The following is a 21,788-nucleotide window of genomic DNA, read 5'->3' as shown; positions in this document are numbered from 1 at the left end:
CACCGTGCGGCAAGGATCTGCGAGGTTCAGGACTTCTTCTGCGGTAACTGACTGCTGAAAACTGAAAACGCTGAGTCTAGGGCTGATTCCGTCGCGAAGATCTGCAAAAACGCTGAGGTGTCTTGCAGATGCAAAAACGCTAGGGCTGAAAATCTTCTGCTGCGGTGGAAATCTGCTAACTGCTCTAGAATCTGCTAACGCTAGGGGATCTGTTGTTTGATGTGGTCGCCGGGGCTAATCTGCTGTGCAAAAACGCCAAGGCTAGTCTATGGTGCAAAAACGCCAGTGTTGATGATGTGTTGCAAAAACGCTAGGCCTTGCTGGGGGGGTGGGGGAGGGGGGGGTTTCTCGCTGAGAAGGTGCCTGTTGAGCAAGTACCCCTGCTGCCTCTTCTGCCAGAAAGTGATAGCGCTAGGTTTCTATTTATACATGCTTAGTGGATTTGCCCTACCCAATTTCCAGCAAAAGTCACTTAAAAATAATAAGTGAAAAATATCAAAAATAGGAAAAATAGGTCTATGCACTGTAAAAGTGCTACTAATGGGTTTTGACTGTAATCTGATGGTCATGTTGTGTGCAACCAGAGGATATGCATCTAATCTAAATGTCTGGACATGCACAGTCTACGAACAGACTCACAAAAGTGCCATATCACTTCCTATTCTAGACTTAACTTGACTGAACTGAACCCTGGTCATGCTGTAGCTTGTCCACGGACACATAGAGTTGGATGTGTCACGTGACAAATGGCCACGTCTCTGTCGTGTGCCGCTAGAACTGCCTCTGCTTGTGGTTCCATCCGACCAGGTGTAATCTCGAGCCGTACAGCCAATTCACGTGAAATGAAGTTGGCCTTGGCTCCTCCATCAAAGAAAATCAGGGCTTCTTGGCAAGGTAGGATCAACACGTACGTCCGGATCCTTTCTGTACCGTACGGATCGATCCGTACGGTACTGGTTTTTTTATAAAAAAAATTCTGCCCCCTTTCGAGCGTGAGGATTTCGCTAGGCCCAGGCGACCAATTTTTTGGGCTTATTTTTTAGGCGCTTGCATTGAGTTACAGAGAACCAGTAACCAATCACTTTTCTCTGCAGAAACAGTGTGCACTGTGCAGGTAAAGTCTCTCTCTCTCTCTCTCTCTCTCTCTCTCTCTCTCTCTCTCTCTCTCTCTCTCTCTCTCTCTCTCTCTCTCTCTCTCTCTCTCTCTCTCTCTCTCTCTCTCTCTCTCTCTCTCTCTGTCCTTTGTCTCACTCGTGTCACGTGTCTGTCTTATTGTTTGCGACAGATTCATCACGCCTAAGCCATGCAACCCGTACTTGAAGGAGCATACCAATGTCATCCGCATTATCAACACTCCAGGCCAAGCGGGTTCCAGCACTCGACGATGGCAATGCAAGTACTGTAATTTTGAGCTCACGGGTACAATTTCTCGTGTCGTCAGGCATCTGACAGGCATTGGCATGACCAACAATTGTGGAGGGTGCAAAAAGGTTCCACAGGATATTAGGGACAAGCTGATTGCGGAGAATTTTCCGGAAGTACCAACACCAAAAAAAAATACAGATAGCCAGCACACACAAGATGCTCTTCATGATGCTCTTATTGGGGATTTTGGTGGTTCATCTTCCGAGGTTCAAGAGGATCATCCCATTGCTGGTTCTAGTAGCAAGAGGGCTCGAGTTGTGCAGGAGGAGGAAGATCGAGGTGATATGGATGCACGTAGGCAAAGCACCTTGCCTTCGTGTGTGAACTCTCTCTCTTGGGTGAAGGAGCGTCAAAAGGTGGCTGAGATGGAGATTGCGCATACTCTCATTGAGTGCAACATCTCCTTCAATGTTTTGAGGACTAAGCAATGGAAGAGGATGGTCCGGGCTATAGCTGATGTTGGTCACACAGATTCATGGTCAGGGGTGGAGTATAAGAAGATGCGCACTGCAATGCTTGATGAGCAGAAGGCTTTGATAGATAAGGCTTTGGTCTCGGTCAAAGCCGGTTGGCAACAGTTTGGGTGCACCATCATATGAGATGGCTGGAGTGATGTTCGTAGGCGGCACATCATTAATATTCTTGTGTCGTCTTGTCTTGGCACATACTTCTTGCGCGCTGTGGATGCAAGCAAGGCCGGAGAGCGCATCAGTGGTGAGTTTATCTTTGGGCACATCAAGAAAGCTATTGATGAGGTTGGGAAGGATAATGTGGTACAAGTTGTGACTAACAATGCCTCAAATTGTAAACTTATGGGTGAAATGATCAAGGCAGCTTACCCTCGGATTTCTTGAACCCCATGTGCTGCGCATTGTCTTGACTTACTTATGGAGGATATAGGCAAGTTGCCTTGGGTATTGCCTATTGTTACAGATGCCACTAAGATGACCACCTTTCTCCGCAAGAAACATCAAGCTTTAGCTATCTTCAGGAGCCACAGTAGACTTGATATGGTGCGACCCTCAAAGACCAAATTTTCTTATATGTATTTAGTGCTACAGAGACTCTTCAAATTGAGGGATCCACTTCTCCGGGCAGTCGTGGACCCGAAGTGGAGATTGATGCATCACTCGCAGACAGAGCTCACTAAATACATACAGCGACAGGTGCTCGATGAGTCCTTTTGGACACAAGTTCAGAGTTTGACAGTGGCATTGCAGCCAGTGTATGTGCTTCTTCGAGTCACAGACATGGAGGGCTCTACATTGGGCCTAGTCTATCATCTCTTCATGGAGATGAAGAGACACCTTACAGAGTGCGTGTCTCTGACACAGAGCTGGTAAGTACTTGTCTTTTGAAATCTTCAAGTAGACTTCTTGTCATTTGAATTTGCCGATTCAACTTTGTTTTATTGCTGAAAATTTCAGCCGAGATGACATCATGGCCATTGTAGAAAGGAGATGGACTTTCATGAGTCGTCCCATTCACGGGATGGCTGCATTGCTTCATCCTTTCTACAAGACGCCAGAGCTTTTCCATGAGAGGACTCTCTTAAAGCTCAAGGATGATTACATCAATATGATGTACGACATCGACGCTCAGCTGGAGATTGATGCAGAGATGATCAACTTCATGAACAATGTAGGACCATCCTTTGCTAGAGCTGTGGTGTTGAGGCCAGAGGCTACCAAGTTTCCTCTTACATGGTGGCAGAATTATGGGAGACAAGGTCTTCCAACGCTTACACATCTTGCTTTACGAGTACTTTCACAGGTAATTGAGAATCTTGAGACTTACAGTTTTTGTACAATGTACTTAGTACTTATATTACCATATATTAAATCTCAATGCTCATTGTTGTAGGATTGCTCGGCTGGTGCATGCGAGCGCAACTGGAGCGCTTATTCCTTGATAAATACGAAGATCCACAATCGTCTCAGCACTTCTCAACTAGAGAAGTTAGTCTATTGCCGAGCAAATATGAGGCTTGTGCGAGCCTACCACGTTTTGGGAGCACCCAAGCAGGTCTACTATTAATTTTTACATGAATGATTTGAGTCATGAATCATGATACACTCGGCCATTGAGTACTTAGTACATACTAAATAGTATTTCCTCTGTTCTCATTTTTCAACAGGCGGACCCAACCAAGGTGAAATGGTGGCAGATCCTAGTGCTATAGAGGAGGTGGAGGCGCAGATCAGAAATGAGCAGGAGATCATTCGGCTGCTTCACAGGGAGTTGGAGAGTGTTGATAGGCGTGTGACGAGGTCACGCGCACAAGCTTTGGCTATTCCTCTACGTGAGCATGATCCAGACCCAGATAGTGCTCGAAGAGAGAGCATTCGTAAAGGAAAGCTACCTGTTCGTTCTTCTTGAAAACGGGCAAACGAGGCTGTTCGTCTCATTGAGGCTTCGACAGAGGCAGTAGAGGATGATCTACATGTGGCACACGTGTCCGTGATGGCACAGCCAGAGTACGACGAAGAGAGCAATGTCCTGATGGATGGGACTTGGTCTCTTCAACAGAGTCTTCATCTGCATCTGATGATTTTTGACGATGGGGCCATCACATGGATGATGTGCTAGCTTTGAGCTAGCTATTTAGTGCTTTCTAGTATCTACTACTATATAGACAGACTTTTTAAGTTGGATGGTTTCATTTATGATGGCTGATGAGCCTTTTGTTATGGCGTTGGCCTTGTAGGCTATCACCTATGGTACTTTGTAATTTGATGTTTTCAACATTGGTGTGTTCATTGTTATTTCAGATCTCATTTGACTCTTGAACCTTGATGTTCTTGTTCAATTATCAATGTCGTCTTAACTTTTAAGTCTCTCGCAGTAGTTACACAGTATGTGGTTGTTTTGTAAAACATGTCTTTGAGTGTCTCTATAAGTTGTTTGCTTCTCTCTTGATTTATATTGACCAAGTCCTAGAAAATGTAGTATTTTGCGGTTTTTTACCAAGAGTACGTATTTTTACGTACATAAAAATTTTTCCTGTACGGAACAACGTGCTGGGTTAAAGGCCTAAATAACCCCTTTTTGTACATTTTTATACTTTGTCTAGGTTCATATTGAACCTGGACACATTTTTTAAAGGTCACTTATAATAAAAGTGGGAAAACCCAAAACTCACTCATTGAGTTTTCCCTAAAAATGTGAGCGCTCTCTCTCCCTCTTCGTTCTGCTAGCTCTTCCCTTCTGCAGCACAGTGCCTCTGTTTCAAGCCTCAAGGCCTGCACATCTTCGTGTGCTCTATCACTTGCACACACCGCCGCGCGCTCATCAACTGGTATCAGAGCCAAATTAGGGTTTCAGAAGCTTTGCGCAAGAGGCTCGACAGCAGGCGTAAGGCTTCTCTCGCGTCAAATTTCCGCTTTCATCGCGAAGCCCCTTGCTTCCGGTGTCACGTAGGGTGACTAGGGTTCCCAAAACAGCCTAAAACATGCTAAAATTAGGTCAAAACAGGTAAAAACCAAAAAATTACAGTCAAAACAGCAAAACGCAGGTGTTCTATATCGATTCCCGTGAATGCCCCTTGCTTTTCCCACCCAAAACAGGTCCATTTGATGCAAATTGATGCGCCAAAACAGTAAATTTGCAGAAAATTCAGAATTGGATTGTTTTTATGTACACAAATTGAGGTTTATGTACGCCTTCTGTGGGTTTATGCAAGTACGCATTGGGGATACTTGTTAATTGCTGAAATTTTCAGCACATTGTATGCAACGTGCTGTACATTGTGATCACTGAAAATTTTCAGATTTTGTGTAGACACTTTCTGTTGCATTTTTATCCGTGCAAATGGCCTCTACTTCCTCGTCGTCTGATGCCAAGAGCTTGATGGAAATCAAGCGATTTGACGGTACAGGTTTCGACCTATGGCAGGACAGGATGCAGGGGATTTTGTTCCTCAAGGATTGTGAGGACGCCCTTTTGGCTGTAAAGCCTGAGGATATGCCGGATGAGGATTGGGCCAAGCTCAACAAGAGGGCAAAGGCCTACATCAAAATGGCTGTGACCGATGACATTCTGGTGGACATAAAGGGCTTGGACAGTGCACATGCAATTTGGCATAAGTTGAAGGCCACTTATGAGAATGCCACCCCTGTGAATCAGGTGCATTTGATGCGCAAACTGGTGAACATGATGCTTGACGAAGCCAAGTCGGCTTCTGAGCACTTAAGTGCTTTCACCAGTGTCATGAGTCTGTTAGGGAATAAAGGCCTAAGTGCCTTGTATTTACTAACTTATAAGTTAAAAGACTTATAAGTGAGGGGGCCCAAGTGTGAATGGCCCCCTAGTCACTTACTCATATACTCAAATGTGAAGCCCAAAAGAAATTGCGTGGCTTTTCCCAAAAATTCAACGAGCTCTCTCTCTCTCTCACGTTTTCTCTGCGTGTGCTCTTTCTGCGCCAAACTCCTCTTCTCCTTCACTCTCATTGCATAGGACAGCAAGTGGGCTCTCTCTCCTGCTCCCCCACACATGGTATCAGAGCTTTAGGGTTTCCAAGAGAGCCATCTTCGCAACACAGATCAGAATTCTGTTTTTGCTCGCTGCGGGAAGGATATTCAACCGTTTTCGATCAACTCTGTCGCAAAGGGATCCTCTCACCGTGTAGAATCGACCTCCGGTGACAGTTTCCCCAAAATTAGGGTTTCAAAAACTGGCGAACAGCAGCCTATTTCTGCTGAAATTGACCAATTTCGGGGTCAATTTGATGCAATTTCATTAGGACAAGTCTCACAGGTCAATCTTACAGGTGTTTCCACCAACGACGTTCTGAAAATTCAGCAAAACAGGTGTTTACAGGTCTGATTTTTGCCCCAAAACAGGGAATTTCAGCAAGCAAATGATGTATACACCTTGTGGAAACCTTTGGTAAGGGTTTGGCAGTGAATGTACGCCGTTTTGGGGTGATTTCGCGTGAAATTTGCTCGCTGTTTTTCTGTAACAGCAAGCTGTTTTTTGCTCGATTGCGCACATTTGGGCGTGTTTAGGTCGTCAAAACAGGGTTTCAGTGTCTGCAATCACTCAGAATGGCTTCTAGCAGTGAAAGTGGCAATTTGTTGCACATTCGCAAGCTTGAAGGTGCCCATAACTTTGCTATATGGAAGAAGCAATGTTATAATGTGATGTTGCAGAAGAAACAGGCGAAACCTATTAAGTTACAGGGTGTGAAACCGGTTGATATGGAGGTTGAAGAATGGGAAGAAGTGGACGAGTTGGCTCGCTCCACGATCATGCTTTCGGTGTCTGACAATTTACTCTTCAATGTAGAGAATGAGCAGACAGCATGGGGCATGTGGAAGCGTTTAGACGAGTTGTATGCACAGCAGAGTGCAGCCAGTAAAGTGTATTGGCTTAAGAAGCTTATGGATCTCCGCATGAAGGAGGGCACGCATATGTCAGTGCACCTCAATGAATTCAATTCTATTTTCAGCCAACTGACAGAGCTGAAATTCACGATTGATGAGGAGTTCAAAGCTACTTTTCTGCTATGCACATTGCCCGAGAGTTGGGATGTATTCCGGGCAGCTCTTAGTAACTCAAGTGCGTCACTTAAGTATGCAGATGTAGAGAGTTCTCTCTTGATGGAAGAGATGAACAGGAAGAACACCACAGGTGGGTCTTCTAATGCATTGCACTTGAGAGGCAGGTCTCAACAGAGGGAGAAATCTGACAGTAAGGACAGGACACGCAGCAAATCTCGTAGGAAAGATGTTGCGTGTCATCATTGTGGAAAGAAAGGGCATTATAAACGGGAATGCTATGAGTGGAAGAAAGAGAAGAACAAGGGTGCTGAAACTGATGCAAAGGACAAGGGAAATGCCAAGAAGAGCACTGTGTTGATTGAGGAAATCAATGTTGCTAGTAGTTGTGACAGTGACAGCAGCACTGATGTACTCAATGCCTCTTCTGTGGATGCACATACCCTTGCTATGGGTTCTGATGTGGACATGCATACTTGGATTCTTGATTCAGGTGCCTCCTTTCATGTAACACCTCATAGGGATTGGTTTACACAGTACTCAGGTGAGGTGCAGGGCACTGTTTATTTGGGAGATAACTATGCATGTGACATTGCAGGTATTGGCAGTGTCCAGTTTTCTTTTGCTGATGGTATGACTTTTGTTTTGCACAAAGTGCGCCATGTGCCACAACTCAAGAAGAGTTTGATTAGTACAGGGCAGCTAGATGATGCAGGCTATCACACCACTTTTGGTGATAGCAAGTGGAAAATTTGTAAAGGGGCCCGGATTGTAGCCAAGGGTTGTAAATCGGACACTTTGTATCCTTTGCATGTATCTAGTGTGCGTGACCATGTTGTCGCCGTAACCGAGCAGCCAAGTGTTTCTTTGTGGCATGGCCGGTTGGGACACATGAGTAAAAGAGGAATGGAAACTCTGTCTCATTGTGGTTATTTGCCGTGTTTGAGGTATGTTGATTTTTCTCATTGTGAGCACTGTATTTATGGTAAGCACAGTCAAACACCGCACAAAAGGTCTCTTTTTTTGAAGTCTGACAGGTTAGACTTAGTGCATTCCGATGTATGTGAAATGCCACAGTTGTCCTTAGGGGGAAAGAAATATTTTGTCTCGTTTATCGATGATGCTACACGTAAGGTGTGGGTGTATCCAATACGTGCTAAAAGCGATGTTTTGGATACTTTCAAGAAGTTTCTTGCGTTTGTTGAGAATCAAACTGACAAGAAGCTTAGGTCTTTGCGCTCAGACAATGGGGGGGAGTATGTATCAAAAGCATTTATTGACTTTTGTGCTACTAAAGGTATTAAAAGAGAGCTCACGGCTCCTTTTAATCCTTCTCAGAATGGAGTTGCAGAGAGGTTGAACCGGACTATCCAAGAGAAAGTTCGGAGTATGCTGTCACATGCTGCATTACCTCATGGTTTTTGGGCAGAAGCTATGCAAACAGCTATTCACTTGATTAATCGCTCACCTAGCAAGGCTTTGGGTGGAAAGGTGCTTGAGGAGGTGTGGTCTGGCAAGCCACCCTCATATGCACATTTAAGAGTGTTTGGTTGTGAGGCCTATGTTCACATCCGGAGTGAACTGCGCACCAAACTAGAACCAAAGTCTCATAAATGCATTTTCCTAGGATATGGTGAGGATGGTGAAATGGGGTATAGATTATGGGATCCCGCATTACGGAAAATCATACGCAGCAATGATGTCATCTTCAATGAGAATTGCATGCACAAACAGCCCACAAAGGTCGAGGAAGTGCGCCGGGTTGTTTTTCGTGAAGATGTTACATATGGACAGCCAAGAAGGCCCAATGTTCAGCAGCCTTTACATGCTGAAAATGGTGCTGAAAATCAGCCATTAGCTGCTGAAAATCAGCCCCAACAAGTTGCCATTGATGCACCACAGGTAGAGGAACATATTGATGCTCCTAGACCGCCCGTTGTTGCGATGCAACCGGCTGAACAGCCTGCTGATTTTGATGGTTTACAGGCTGAAAATCCACCTGTTATGGATCATTGGGTGCGTAGGTCTACTCGGGTGACAAGGCCCCCCGATAGATATGAACCGTCTTTGGACTATGTCATGCTTACTGATTGTGGTGAGCCGTCTTGCTATAAAGAGGCTATGCAACGAGAAGACAGTAAGAAATGGTTCAAAGCAATGGTTTCGGAAATGCAGTCTTTGGAGAAAAACCATACATGGGACTTGGTTGATTTGCCTAAAGGGCATAAGGCTCTGCCATGTAAATGGGTTTACAAGACCAAGGTCACATGTGATGCTTCTTCTAAGTACAAGGCACGTTTGGTTGCTAAAGGGTACAAACAAAAGCATGGTGTTGATTTTGATGAGATTTTTTCTCCTGTTGTAAAGCTTGCCACATTACGTCTTGTTTTAGGCCTGGTTGCTTCTGAAGATATGGAGTTAAAGCAAATGGATGTCAAAACAGCGTTTTTTGCATGGCGATTTGCTTGAGATGATCTATATGATGCAGCCAGAAGGTTTTGTGTCAAAGGGGCAAGAGAAGAAAGTATGTAGACTCTTGAAGAGCTTGTATGGTTTGAAACAGTCTCCCCGTGCATGGTATCACAAGTTTGATACATTCATGAGGTCTCAAGGCTACAAAAGAAGTAATTCTGATCACTGTTTGTATATCAAAACGGCAAGTGATGGATCTCTTCTATTGCTGATTTTGTACGTTGATGACATGCTTATTGCGGGTAAAAATGTCACGGAGTTGGATGCATTACAGCAAAGCTTAAAGAATCGCTTTGACATGAAGGATCTTGGTGATGCTAATCATATTTTGGGCATGCGTATCTCTCGAGATAGACCTAACAGGCGTCTGTATCTATCTCAACGAGATTATGTTAATAAGGTGCTACATCGTTTTCATATGGATGGGGGAAAGGCACTTGGTACTCCGCTGCCTCCATATGTAAAACTGACTGCACATGACTGCCCAAACACAGATGATATGCGGGCTGAAATCGCCAAGATTCCTTATGCATCAGCCGTTGGCAGTTTGATGTATGCTATGGTTGCTACACGTCCGGACATTGCATTTGTGGTGGGAGTGGTAAGCAGGTACATGAGCAATCCTGGCAAAAAGCATTGGGAAGCAGTGAAGTGTATCTTGAGATACTTGAAAGGCACTAAAGACTTGTGCATTTGTTTTGGGAAGAGTGAGACATCTGTGCATGGCTTTACAGATGCAGATTTTGCTGGACATCCAGATTGCAGGAAGTCTACCTCTGGATATGTGTTTACATTCACAGGAGGTGCAGTTTCTTGGATTTCTAAACTGCAAAAATGTGTTGCTTTGTCTACCACTGAGGCTGAGTATGTGGCTGCCACTGAGGCATGCAAAGAAGCTTTGTGGCTCATGCGTTTGGTAGAAGAGCTTGGCATTAAGTCACCGGTTCCTGTGCTACACTGTGATAGTCAGAGTGCTATTATGCTTGCAAGGAATCCTGTTTTTCATGCCAAGACAAAGCACATAGAGGTGAAGTATCATTTTATCAGGAGTGTGCTTGATGACAAGAGCATTACACTTGTCAAGGTGCACACAGATGACAATCCTGCAGATCTTTTGACCAAGAGTCTTCCAGCAGAGCGGTTTGCATATTGCCGTCAGATGATGGGTGTTGGATGAGTAAGTGCATGATCAGCTGATGTATCATAGTTAGTTGATTCTTTGATCTCCCAAGGTACATTGCCTTTAGGTGGGAGGTTGTTAGGGAATAAAGGCCTAAGTGCCTTGTATTTACTAACTTATAAGTTAAAAGACTTATAAGTGAGGGGGCCCAAGTGTGAATGGCCCCCTAGTCACTTACTCATATACTCAAATGTGAAGCCCGAAAGAAATTGCGTGGCTTTTCCCAAAAATTCAACGAGCTCTCTCTCTCTCTCACGTTTTCTCTGCGTGTGCTCTTTCTGTGCCAATCTCCTCTTCTCCTTCACTCTCATTGCATAGGACAGCAAGTGGGCTCTCTCTCCTGCTCCCCCACAGAGTCAACTACAGGATACTGGGCTTCAACCTTTTGATGACAAGTTGAAAGCCATATTTTTGTTGATGACTTTGCCAGACTCTTGGGAAACGCTTGTGGTTTCTTTGAGTAATAGCCACAACCTCACATATGATGGAGTGTGAGGCTCCATCTTAAATGAGGAAATTAGACACAAGTCTAGTGGTGGGGAAGGTGGCAGTTCTGCTTACAATGCGAGAGGCAGAAGTCAAAAGCAACATACAGGTACCAAGACTCAAAACAGGAGCAAAAGCAAGTCTAGGGATAAGGATGTGACTTGTTCTCAGTGTAGCAGAAAAGGCCATAAGAAGCCAGATTGCAGGTATTTCAAGAAAGATCAGGAAAGAAAGAAGGAATCACAGGAGAAGAAGAAGACAGAGGATAAGAAAGGGGAAAAATCAGCAGGTACCTCCTCCAAGGATTCGGAGACTGTCAATGTATCCTCTAGTGTGGTTATCACAGAGTTATCCGACAGTGAGGAGCTCTTGGTTGCAACTTCATGCCCCTCAGATTTTGTTGTAGCAAATGCAGAAGACATGCTTATCTCACGTAGAGATGTCATTGATGCATTGCTAAGTGCAAATGATAGCCTTGCACACTCTTGGATAGTAGATTCAGGTGCCTCATTTCATGTGACTCCATCTGTGGAGTGTTTTGCTTCTTATCATGCAGGCAAGTATGGCAAGGTTTACCTTGGGGATAACCATGCTTGTGACATTGAAGGAATCGGCACTGTGCGCTTGGCATTAAACAATGGTCAAGAGTTTATGCTTAAAAATGTAAGGTATGTACCAGGCATCAAGAAGAGTCTATTGTTTGTTGGCCAGATGGATGCACAGGGTTATACAACCATTTTTGTTGGGGGTTCATGGAAGTTGCTTAAGGGATCAATGCTCATTGTCAAGGGATGCAAGAGTGGTACATTGTACTATTTACATGGCAAAGCTTTGCCTGGCAAGTTTCTTGCAGTGGCCGAAGTTGCTTCTCATTTGGAGTTGTGGCACAAAAGACTTGGCCATATGAGCCATAAGGGACTTGATGTGCTCTCCTCTTTGAAGAGGGTTGATGTAAAGGGCACCAAGTTAGATTTTTGTAATGACTGTTTGTATGGTAAACAAAAGAAGTCTTCTTATTATTCTGGTGTCTCGCGCAAAGCTAATGCTCTTGATTTATTTCACTCCGATGTATGTTCAATGCCTGTTAAGTCTTTTGGTGGTGCATTATACTTTGTTATATTCATTGATGATTGCACTAGGAAAGGCTGGGCATATTTGTTAAAGAATAAGAGTGAGACATTTAATGCATTTAAGAGGTTTCATGCTTTTGTGAGCACGCAAAAGGGTAGTAAGCTTAAATGTCTGAGATCTGACAATGGGGGGGAGTACACGTCTGCTGAATTTCAGCGTTATTGCGAAGAATATGGGATTAAAAGGGAGTTGACAGCCCCTTATAATCCATCTTCTAATGGTGTGGCTGAGAGGTATAACCGTACTTTATGTGAGAGAGTGCGTTGCATGTTGTCCACGGCTAATCTCCCTCGTGGGTTTTGGGGAGAGGCTTTGAAAACTACAGTTCATGTATGCAATCGCTCTCCTAACAGTACGCTGAAAAATGACATTCTAGAGGAGGTTTGGTCTGGCAAACCTGCCTCTTATGATCATTTGAGAGTGTTTGGCTGCGAGGCTTTTGTCCATGTTCGTAATGACTTGAGGACAAAGCTAGATGCCAAGTCCATCCAAGGACTCTTCCTAGGTTATGGGGAAAAGGGTGAAATGGGCTACAGGATATGGTTGCCTCAGTTTAAGAGGGTAGTACGCAACCGAGATGTAGTGTTCAATGAGGCTAAATTGCTGAAAAATGCTACATCTTTTGAAATTGACAAGAAATCGGTCAAATTTCAGTCTCTCTTGCCACCTATTGATGTTGAAAAAGAGCCTTGGGATGCATTACCGCAAGCTGAAATTGATAATCAGCCGGTTAACCTTGAGCCAGAAGAGGTAGGACATGATTTAGATGCTCCAAATGAGGATGGACAGCCACCTGTCATGGCTGAAAATGATTCTCAGCAGCATGAGCATGCTGAAAATGAGTTGCCTCCTGATGTAGAACCTGTGCCTGAGAATGTAGATCATTGGGTACGCAGGTCTACTCGTGTCAGAAGGTTGACACAGCGCTTTGACCCCTCTTTGCATCATGTTATGTTGACAGATGAGGGTGAGCCTCTTACATATAAAGAGGCAAAATCATGTGAGTTAAGCAGTAAGTGGGAGCTTGCGATGCAAGAGGAAATCAAATCTTTGCATACAAACAATACTTGGGATCTTGTGCCATTGCCTAAAGGAAGAAAGGCTCTTCCTAACAAATGGGTTTACAAGGTCAAATGTGTTGATGGAAAGCCCAAGTTTAAAGCAAGGTTAGTTGCCAAAGGGTATGCACAGAAAGAGGGGATTGACTTTCAAGAGATCTTTTCTCCTGTTGTAAAGCTTACGACATTGCGTGTCCTTTTTGCTCTCGCTGCAGTGCTTGACTTAGAATTGAATCAAATGGATGTAAAAACATCTTTTCTTCATGGTGACATTGATGAAGATATCTACATGAAGCAACCTGAGGGTTTTGTAGTTCCTGATAGAAAGGAACTTGTATGCAAACTAAGAAGGGCACTGTATGGTTTGAGGCAGTCATCACGTCAGTGGTACAAAAAGTTTGATACTCTTATGCCGTCTCAAGGCTTTAAACGCAACCATTCAGACCATTGTTTGTATACAAAGAAGGATAATGATGGAAGTCCTATAATCCTTGTGCTATATGTAGATGATATGTTGATTGCTGGGAAGCATAAGTCTACCATTGATGCTCTTAAACGTCAGCTGAATTTAGCTTTTGCAATGAAGGATTTAGGTGATGCTGAGCACATCTTGGGCATGAGAATCAAGAGAGATAGAAAGCTGAAATTGCTCTTCTTATCTCAAGAAAAGTACATTGCTAAAGTACTTGATAGGTTTAACATGGCTGAAGCTAAGTCACTTGGAGTACCTTTACCTCCACACACACAACTTAGCAAAGCTGATTGCCCAAAGGATGACGTGGCAGTGAATGCTATGAAGGGAATCCCTTATGCATCAGCTTGTGGTTCTCTTATGTATGCTATGGTTGCCACTCGTCCTGACATTGCCCATGCGGTGGGAGTTGTTAATAGATACATGTCCAATCCCGGCAAAGCACATTGGGAAGCTGTGAAATGCATTCTGAGATACTTGTCAAGTACACAATCTAGGTGTATATGCTATGGCAAAAGTGACCTGAAGTTGCAGGGCTATTGTGATGCAGATATGGCAGGTGACTTGGATACCAGGAAGTCCACTAGTGGCTATGTGTTTGCTATTGCTGGTGGTGCTGTCTCTTGGTGTTCACGACTGCAGAAAATTGTGGCATTGAGTACTTCTGAGGCTGAATATATTTCAGCCACTGAGGCTTCTAAAGAGGCCATATGGTTGGGCAGACTTGTCAAAGAGCTTGGTATGCCTGCTAGTACTCCTGTCTTGGGATGTGATAGCCAAAGTGCTGTCTATTTGGCCAAGAATGCCATGTTTCATGCACGGACAAAGCACATTGATGTGCGATACCACTTCATACGACAGGTATTGGAGGATGGTCTAGTCACCTTGACTAAGATTCACACACAGGATAACCCTGCAGATGTTCTCACCAAGAGTCTTGCTAAGGCTCAACATGAGCATTGCATACAGTTGGTGGGAGTTGGTTAACTTAAAGGCGTCATTTATGCCTTTAAGTGGGAGGTTGTTGGGTTAAAGGCCTAAATAACCCCTTTTTGTACATTTTTATACTTTGTCCAGGTTCTATTGAACCTGGACACATTTTTTAAAGGTCACTTATAATAAAAGTGAGAAAACCCAAAACTCACTCATTGAGTTTTCCCTAAAAATGTGAGCGCTCTCTCTCTCCCTCTTCGTTCTGCTAGCTCTTCCCTTCTGCAGCACTGTGCCTCCGCTTCAAGCCTCAAGGCTTGCACATCTTCGTGTGCTCTATCACTTGCACACACCGCCGCGCGCTCATCACAACGTACAGTACGTACATACACGCCACGTACAGTACGTTTGGTACCACCTTGCTTCATGGTCTTTCACTTTGCCCCAAGCTCGGCAAAGTTCTGTACTTCCATCAATCGTGCTTGGGTCAGTACCCATGCAATCTGGAACCAGTCCTGCTTTCATCTTGCCTTTTCGTCTACGTTCCTCAACTGCTTTTGAACTCTCTGGCCTTTCTTCATCTTGTTCTTTCTGTGCCTTATTAGGGCACTTCGCGGAGATGTGCCCAGGTTCCCCGCATCCAAAACACTTCCCCTCTTTGATGTAGTTGGTTCTCTACCGAAGAGTGAGCCGAGGTCGTGCATCCTTATCTTTCTATTCTTGAGGTCTATTTGGTTCTCTACGTCATGATCTCATCTGTGGGGTAAGTCACACTGCATGAATGTATGGCAAAGCCCCGTTTCGCATGACTCATCAGTTCTTGAATAGAATCTGACTTGTTCTAAGCAGTGATCTCGGGTCTTTGTAGGAAGTCTGCAGCTAAACCGCTTAATCTGTTCTTTAAACGAGATCTTCTTAAATGAAGAAGCGGGTAGAAAAGAGCTCCAAAATCTCTCGCAATATACGTCCAAAGTATCTTTCTTGGTCATCTGAAGATGATTCCAAGCAATTCGTATGTCTCGTTCGTACTCCCGAGTCAACCAAGAAGAAATAAAAAGTGTCACCAGGAGGTGTATTTTTCTTGTTGCCTTCCGTAAATAAGTATTAGATATATTTATTTTATTTTTACTTGTTTGTCCCAAGGGCCAAAACCCTTGAAAAGGTGCAAGTGGACATTGCATGGCCAGTGTAAAACGGCTGCAGCCAAATGGGTTTCTCACATCGGGGATCTAGGTCGGTCAGACAGGGACTGCCCGGGCAAGTTAGCACTGAATTCTGATGAGTATGGAAGCTCGTGTGCGCCAAACTGGAATTTGGGCCACTCGTCAAGTCACTGCAACTTTATAAGTTGAAAGGGGCCAATAAATTAACCCACATTGTAGATGTTGGTCAAATGGTAGTCTTCAATGATGGTCAGGAGACCGATAGGGACGCCATGGAAGCATCTCCTAAAATTTAGGGAACTGCTATTTTTGACCGGAAAATGTGTTCGCATCATTAGCTCTGGAATGACAAGGGGAACATTTTATTGCTCTGCTGCCAAGTCAACTGACGCACCAGTTGAGATATTTTTAGCAGGGAAAGCCCAAACTCGGAAACTGGGCGACGTGTCAGCCTGTGAGCGATTCTGCCACTCTGGGAGGCAAAAACGAGCTGCATATCAACAAAGGGGGCGCCATTTTCAGCCTCAGGTGGATTGTAGCAAGTACAGAAGCTATGGAATGCTTACCTTGCCCTCTATGCACAGTATGGTGACAGGAGTGATGCCCCGCACGCTACATACTGCTCTCTTTCTCCCCTACGTACAGTATGTTATGCCCCACTAGTGGGCTTCTCATTTGACCTATGTACAGTTCTGGGGGTTTATGCGCGTTTGCCAAGGCAAGAGCCTTCTGAACAGGAACCGGATTAGCTAATTGCTAATCCCCCACAAGTACGCACAGTTCCATCACGAAAGATTGCGAGTTTGGAGAGTTTTCTCGAGTGAAAACTCGTCCAATTCACAGGGGAACTGTCCCATTGCGTGCGGGAGCCCTGGGGACACGCGTAGGAATGTTCGCTCCGCTAAAAACGATCCGAAACAGGGAATTACAGCCTGCTGTGTTTTTCTGCAGGTTTAGGGTTTCGCACCTAAACTACAAGGGAACATCGGGGGAGCCTCGTGAGAGCCTTGGGATGTGTGTACAGGCTTTTGGGCTCCCGGCAATGAAAAACAGAGAATTACAGCCCGCTGAATTTCTGTGACAGCTCACCAGAAAGCTTCCAGATATCGAGGGAATCTGTCCTAGACAGGTGTTTTTGACCTACAAGGGTTTTGCGCCGTTATGCTATCGAAATCCGGTCGAAAACCTGCGTTTTCAGCCCTCGCCAGGTTTGGACAGCTTTGTGAAAGCTTGTGCTAAGTGGTCGGATCGTCTATCTTAATTTGAAGAAAGAAATACCGAAAGGGGCGCCAGTCTTTGGGGCCTACAGGGTGTCGGTCTCGTGTGCGCAGTGACATTCTAGTCGCTGGACGCAACTGTGTTCTCTTCCCTTCTCAGTGCTCTGTGTAAAGTTAACAGGTAATTGAAATAGTACCGCCCTCTACGTTGTACGGGCCGGTTATATAAAGCCTTTTAAATTTCAGCCATTTAACTGGCGCTTTCTTGTTCAATAGAAGAGTGGACCACCATGTTCGAGCATTTCCCTTGAAGTATGAGGTAGCCCTCCGAATCTTGGAGTGCTCTGAGTAATGCCCTCCAGAGAAAGCTATATCAAACTATTGTATGAAGGCCAAAGCCCTCGAAGCATCTCGGAATCCAAAAAAAATGTCAAACTTAATTAACTATCCACCTTCTTTAAATTCTCGAACTTTCTTGCTTTTATCCTTGAGAAAGTCATCCTGGTTAGCTTTATAAAAGTGCCTCTTCTTTGCATAAAATCTGTGATTGTCGAAGTTTGAACTATCTGAAGACGAGTCCTCTATAGAACTGTCAGAAACTGGGCAAAACTTAGTCTTCTTTGCCTTTTTCTTGCCCTTTCCGAAGCTTTGTTTTTTGCTTCGCTTTTTCCCTTTCCTGTCTCGAGTCAGAAGAGCTAGAAGAACTGTTAGAAGAAGAAGAAGAACTCGGTACTCCTTCAAATCGCACATGCTTCTTCTGCTTTCTTGCCGAGGCAAAAGTAGATTGACGACCCAAATAACCCGGGAAGTCAATTCCTTTTCTTCTGTTTTTTGTCGTGCTTTTTGGCTTTGTTGTTCGCGTCAAAAAGCTTAGTAATCCGTGTATCAACCACCTCTTCCAATTCTTGCTCTGTAAACATCCTCGGAGTAGGAGGTTTCTTGAGTGCCGATTTGAGGGGTGGCTCTGTGGCTTTCTGCCACTGGGTGTGCACTTCGTCGAAGGATGCCTGAGTCAAAAATATAGCAAATTTCGGATCCTTCGCAAGATTGATCATCATCTTTGTCACATCGTAAACCAATTGTCGATGTTCCATCCCTTCAATCTCCACCTGAGTAGGCCGAGGCGGGCCGTACTCTTCATGAGAATCTTCTTCCTGATCTCTTCCCGCATCCCCAGATGCAGAGGAAGTCGACTGTTTGTTGTTATCCATAAGTGCCGCGAGAAAAGGGTCGGATTTCCCGGTAGAAGAGAAATCGGCCGTGCTCTGATACCACTGTAAAAAACTTGGACACTCCAAGTCAAGATTCTACCGCGACAAAGCAGAGATTCACTTCAAAACAGTCCACAATTCACACTTGATTCGACACGGCCCGGCGGAGTTCTGTGCCTAGAGATGTGGGCCCCAAAGATTGGCGCCTCTTTCGGTATTTCTTTTTGTATTAATCTGTGTTCATAGTACAAGAGAGTGGGAGGGTTCTCACTCTCATACTCTGCGTCCAGATCCTTTAAGTTGTAAGGGCCCTGCCCACTTATTTATATGTTTACAAGGGATGCCCAAAAGCAGAGCCCACTTTTAAAAAGATCTTAAAATAAAGCAATGCTCCAAAGCTTCAGCTTGCGTAGGTTTTTTCCAATAGCGCAAAAAGTGGTTTCCGTACAGCCCTGCCACGTCAGCCTGCTGCCACATATTGCGTCGCAAATCACCGAAAGCCGTACAGCATGCCACGACAGCAGTGTGGAAATTCTGCCACGTAAGCATTTCAGCAATAGGAGTGTGTGTGCAAGTCTGCTGCCACTTTGGTGTCCGGGCATGCCACGTCACCAGTTTGTGACAACGCACATGCTGAAATCTGCACACAATGGGCTGAAACTGAAAACGCTGGTTGACTCGACGGCACGACGAGGATCTGCTGCGGGTAGGTAAGATCTGCGAGGCTAGGGGCTGATCTGCTGTGTCTAAGTGCTTGAAACTGAAAACGCTGATGCTAGGGACTGATCTGTCGCCGGGGAACTGCAAAACGCTAGAGGTATTTGCAAGATGCAAAAACGCTGGGCCTGATCTGCAATCTGCTTACGCTAGGGCTGATCTGGGATCTGCAAAACGAAAGGGCTGATCTAGTACTGCTGAAAACGCTAGGCTGAAATTGTAGCCAACTCCGTGGTGTTGATTTGCTGTTGGCTGGAAATGCTAGGTCACCTGTCGGTCTTGCTGAGAAGGTGCACTGTAAGTTGGTTTTGTTGCCTCTTCTGCCAAAAAGTGCTAGCACTAGGTTTCTTATATACTGACTTCGCAGAATTGCCCTACCTAGTTTTCCAACAAAAGTCACTTATTAAATAATAAGTGAAAATTGAATAATTGGGGGAAATGGGTTCTATGCACTGTACAATGCTCATGATGGGTACTGACTTTCATGCTGATGATCATGCTGTGTGCAACAAGAGGATATGCAACTACATACCTAGATGAATCCAGGATAAGCCCAAAGCCGAAGTTACAAAAGCATAGAGAGAGAGAGAGAGAGAGAGTTTGCTCTAACCAAACCAACCAAGGCAATGAATTAGATAACTATACAATGAGGGTAGAGTGCTACTTATATACTCTCTTGGAGGACCATGAGTACCCCACATAGATTGCCCGGCCTAGACTCATGTCAAGTAAGTAATTACACTCATACTTAAAATGACAAAATAAATAAAAAGCATCGCAATGGGCATTCACTTGAGATGCATAAGCTTTGACAACAGAAGCATACACTCTCATATGCTCCCATTATCTATCAATCATTTAGCAAATTCTCGAGACGCATGAAACCTTTTTGATGATTGAATTTTCTGATAGAGAAGAGATAGCAACTGGAGCTAGGTTTTCAAGCCCATCACGACTTCAACCATGCTAAATGTCTTTGGCTAGATTATAATCTCTTTCCATCTACATTCTAAACAGATGATAGCCAGTTCAAAAATCCAGTCAGGCTTTCTGCAAGATCATTAGTTCACGGAACAAAGACTGCATTTGACAAAAGGCTCGCTCAAGAAAAGCACGGAAGGAGATCTGTGGTGCATGTAAATTGAATGACATACCAGTGGTCTCGGCAGCAACGGAGAAGGCTCCTTGAGGGGGGGGAGTTGGAGAAGCATTCAGCGAATGCTGTTTGGATGTATCTCCTGTTATGTATGCAAGACGATCCGAACCTCTCTCCAGAATACGCTTTCGCCGTGCCTCCCTTGCTTCTTTAGCTGTCTGCATTCTACTCTGAAAGCTTTCTGCAACCCTATAATCACGTGCGCCTGTAATCTAAGGCAGCCTGGAATACGATCATTTACCCGTGAGCTGTTTGCCAATCTATTTTATATGTATATGTATATGTATTCTTTTTTCTTTTTTTTTCAGCAAAACCCACAATATGTGGGTAGTATTGTATTAAACCAAAAAAAATTACGATCAAGTCTATGCCCAGAACCGAGCCATGGAAGCACAAAGCAATACTGCATACCAACTATCCTACCACCATCTCACATGAGATTACCAGATGAATCAACAGCAATACATCGGCTAACAGGGAGCCACCCTTCGGAAAAGAAAAGATTAAATAACAGAGATAATATCAAGCCGATAGGGCGGGGCCCAAAGTCCCCATCACCAATAGGAGCCCCGAGGTGCCACCGTAGCGGTGTCGCTACCACCAGCAAACCGTACGCCCACCAGGGCCGCCATGTCGAGTTGACATAAGTAGAACTCCGCAGAACGCATCCAAATGTCCGAAGCCACATCAAAACCAAAAGCCCACTGATCCACCTTCCAAAGGCTCTTGAGGGGAGCCAAACCCTTCAATGAAAAAACCTTCCGTGCCACACATGACCATCCGGAAAACACCAGAACAGAGCAACGCAGTAAAGTCCTCCGGTCCACCACATCCAGTCCAAGCCAAGCAAACGTAACACAACCCCCATTGGCCAGGCGAGCGATTCGCCTTTGGAAGAAGGACAGGTAGCCGCCAAGCCAGTTTGCAAAAAAAAATCTGATGCTGGATCTCCCCAAACTGCCAAGGCAAGCAGGAGCAGCCGGAAGCCCCTTCCCTGGAGCTCCCCTGACCCTGATTCGCATAACCCCCGCCATGGCAGCATCTGAACCTGCAGCTCGTTCAAATCCGTGCATGAGAGCCAACATGCACCTCCAGACCACTCACCAAAGGGGCCCCCAACCCGCGTGACGTAGCTAGAGCAGAACATCTCAACGCCCGCACAAAGTAGGGGAGGGACCATCGCGACAGACTATTCGCGAAGAAGAACAATACACTAACTAGAACCTTAAAACTTACATATGTATATAAATGCAGTGAGAGTGCCCTTTACAAGTGTCGAGAGTTGCGAGCTGAAGGCTAGACGATGAAGACAGAGGCCGCCGAAGGTGGCCGGTCATACTAGTATTAGCTACGGCTGTTCAGACGAGGAGCTTGAAAGGGGCATGGCTCCACGCGTCAGTTGCACATTGGGTGAAAAACAAATTTCTCTCTTCCAGCCCCACGCCAAACTGGGCAACACCCCCGCCCCGCCCTCGTCACTATATGGCATGGCTCTGGCTCAGAGGGGATCTAGGGCCCAAATTTGGGGAGGCGCGGTGGCTTTAATTTCAGTCGTTGTATCATGCAGTGAACTGGGGGTGAACTAGGGGTGGGTGAACTGGGGGTGAACTACGGGTGAACTACGGGCGGGTAAACTAGGCTGTGATCATGTGCCATGCCAACATGTGTA

At 45.0% G+C, this 21,788-nt stretch overlaps 1 protein-coding gene across 1 annotated transcript in view; it reads right to left on the bottom strand.

The window, feature by feature from the left end:
- LOC147433248 (uncharacterized) overlaps positions 1–20,374 on the bottom strand; it is a 54,417-nt gene extending 34,043 nt beyond the window's left edge. The window contains exon 1 of the mRNA XM_086492873.1: positions 20,118–20,374. Coding sequence (XP_086348999.1) covers positions 20,118–20,283 — 166 coding nt within the window. The 5' untranslated portion in view covers positions 20,284–20,374. The remainder of the gene's footprint in view (positions 1–20,117) is intronic.
- Positions 20,375–21,788: the final 1,414 nt, after the last annotated feature.

This window comes from Adiantum capillus-veneris, chromosome 20 (assembly GCF_014529385.1).
Source record: "Adiantum capillus-veneris isolate H3 chromosome 20, ASM1452938v2, whole genome shotgun sequence".
Classification (NCBI taxonomy): domain Eukaryota; kingdom Viridiplantae; phylum Streptophyta; class Polypodiopsida; order Polypodiales; family Pteridaceae; genus Adiantum; species Adiantum capillus-veneris.
This window is presented reverse-complemented; position numbering and strand designations above follow the sequence as displayed.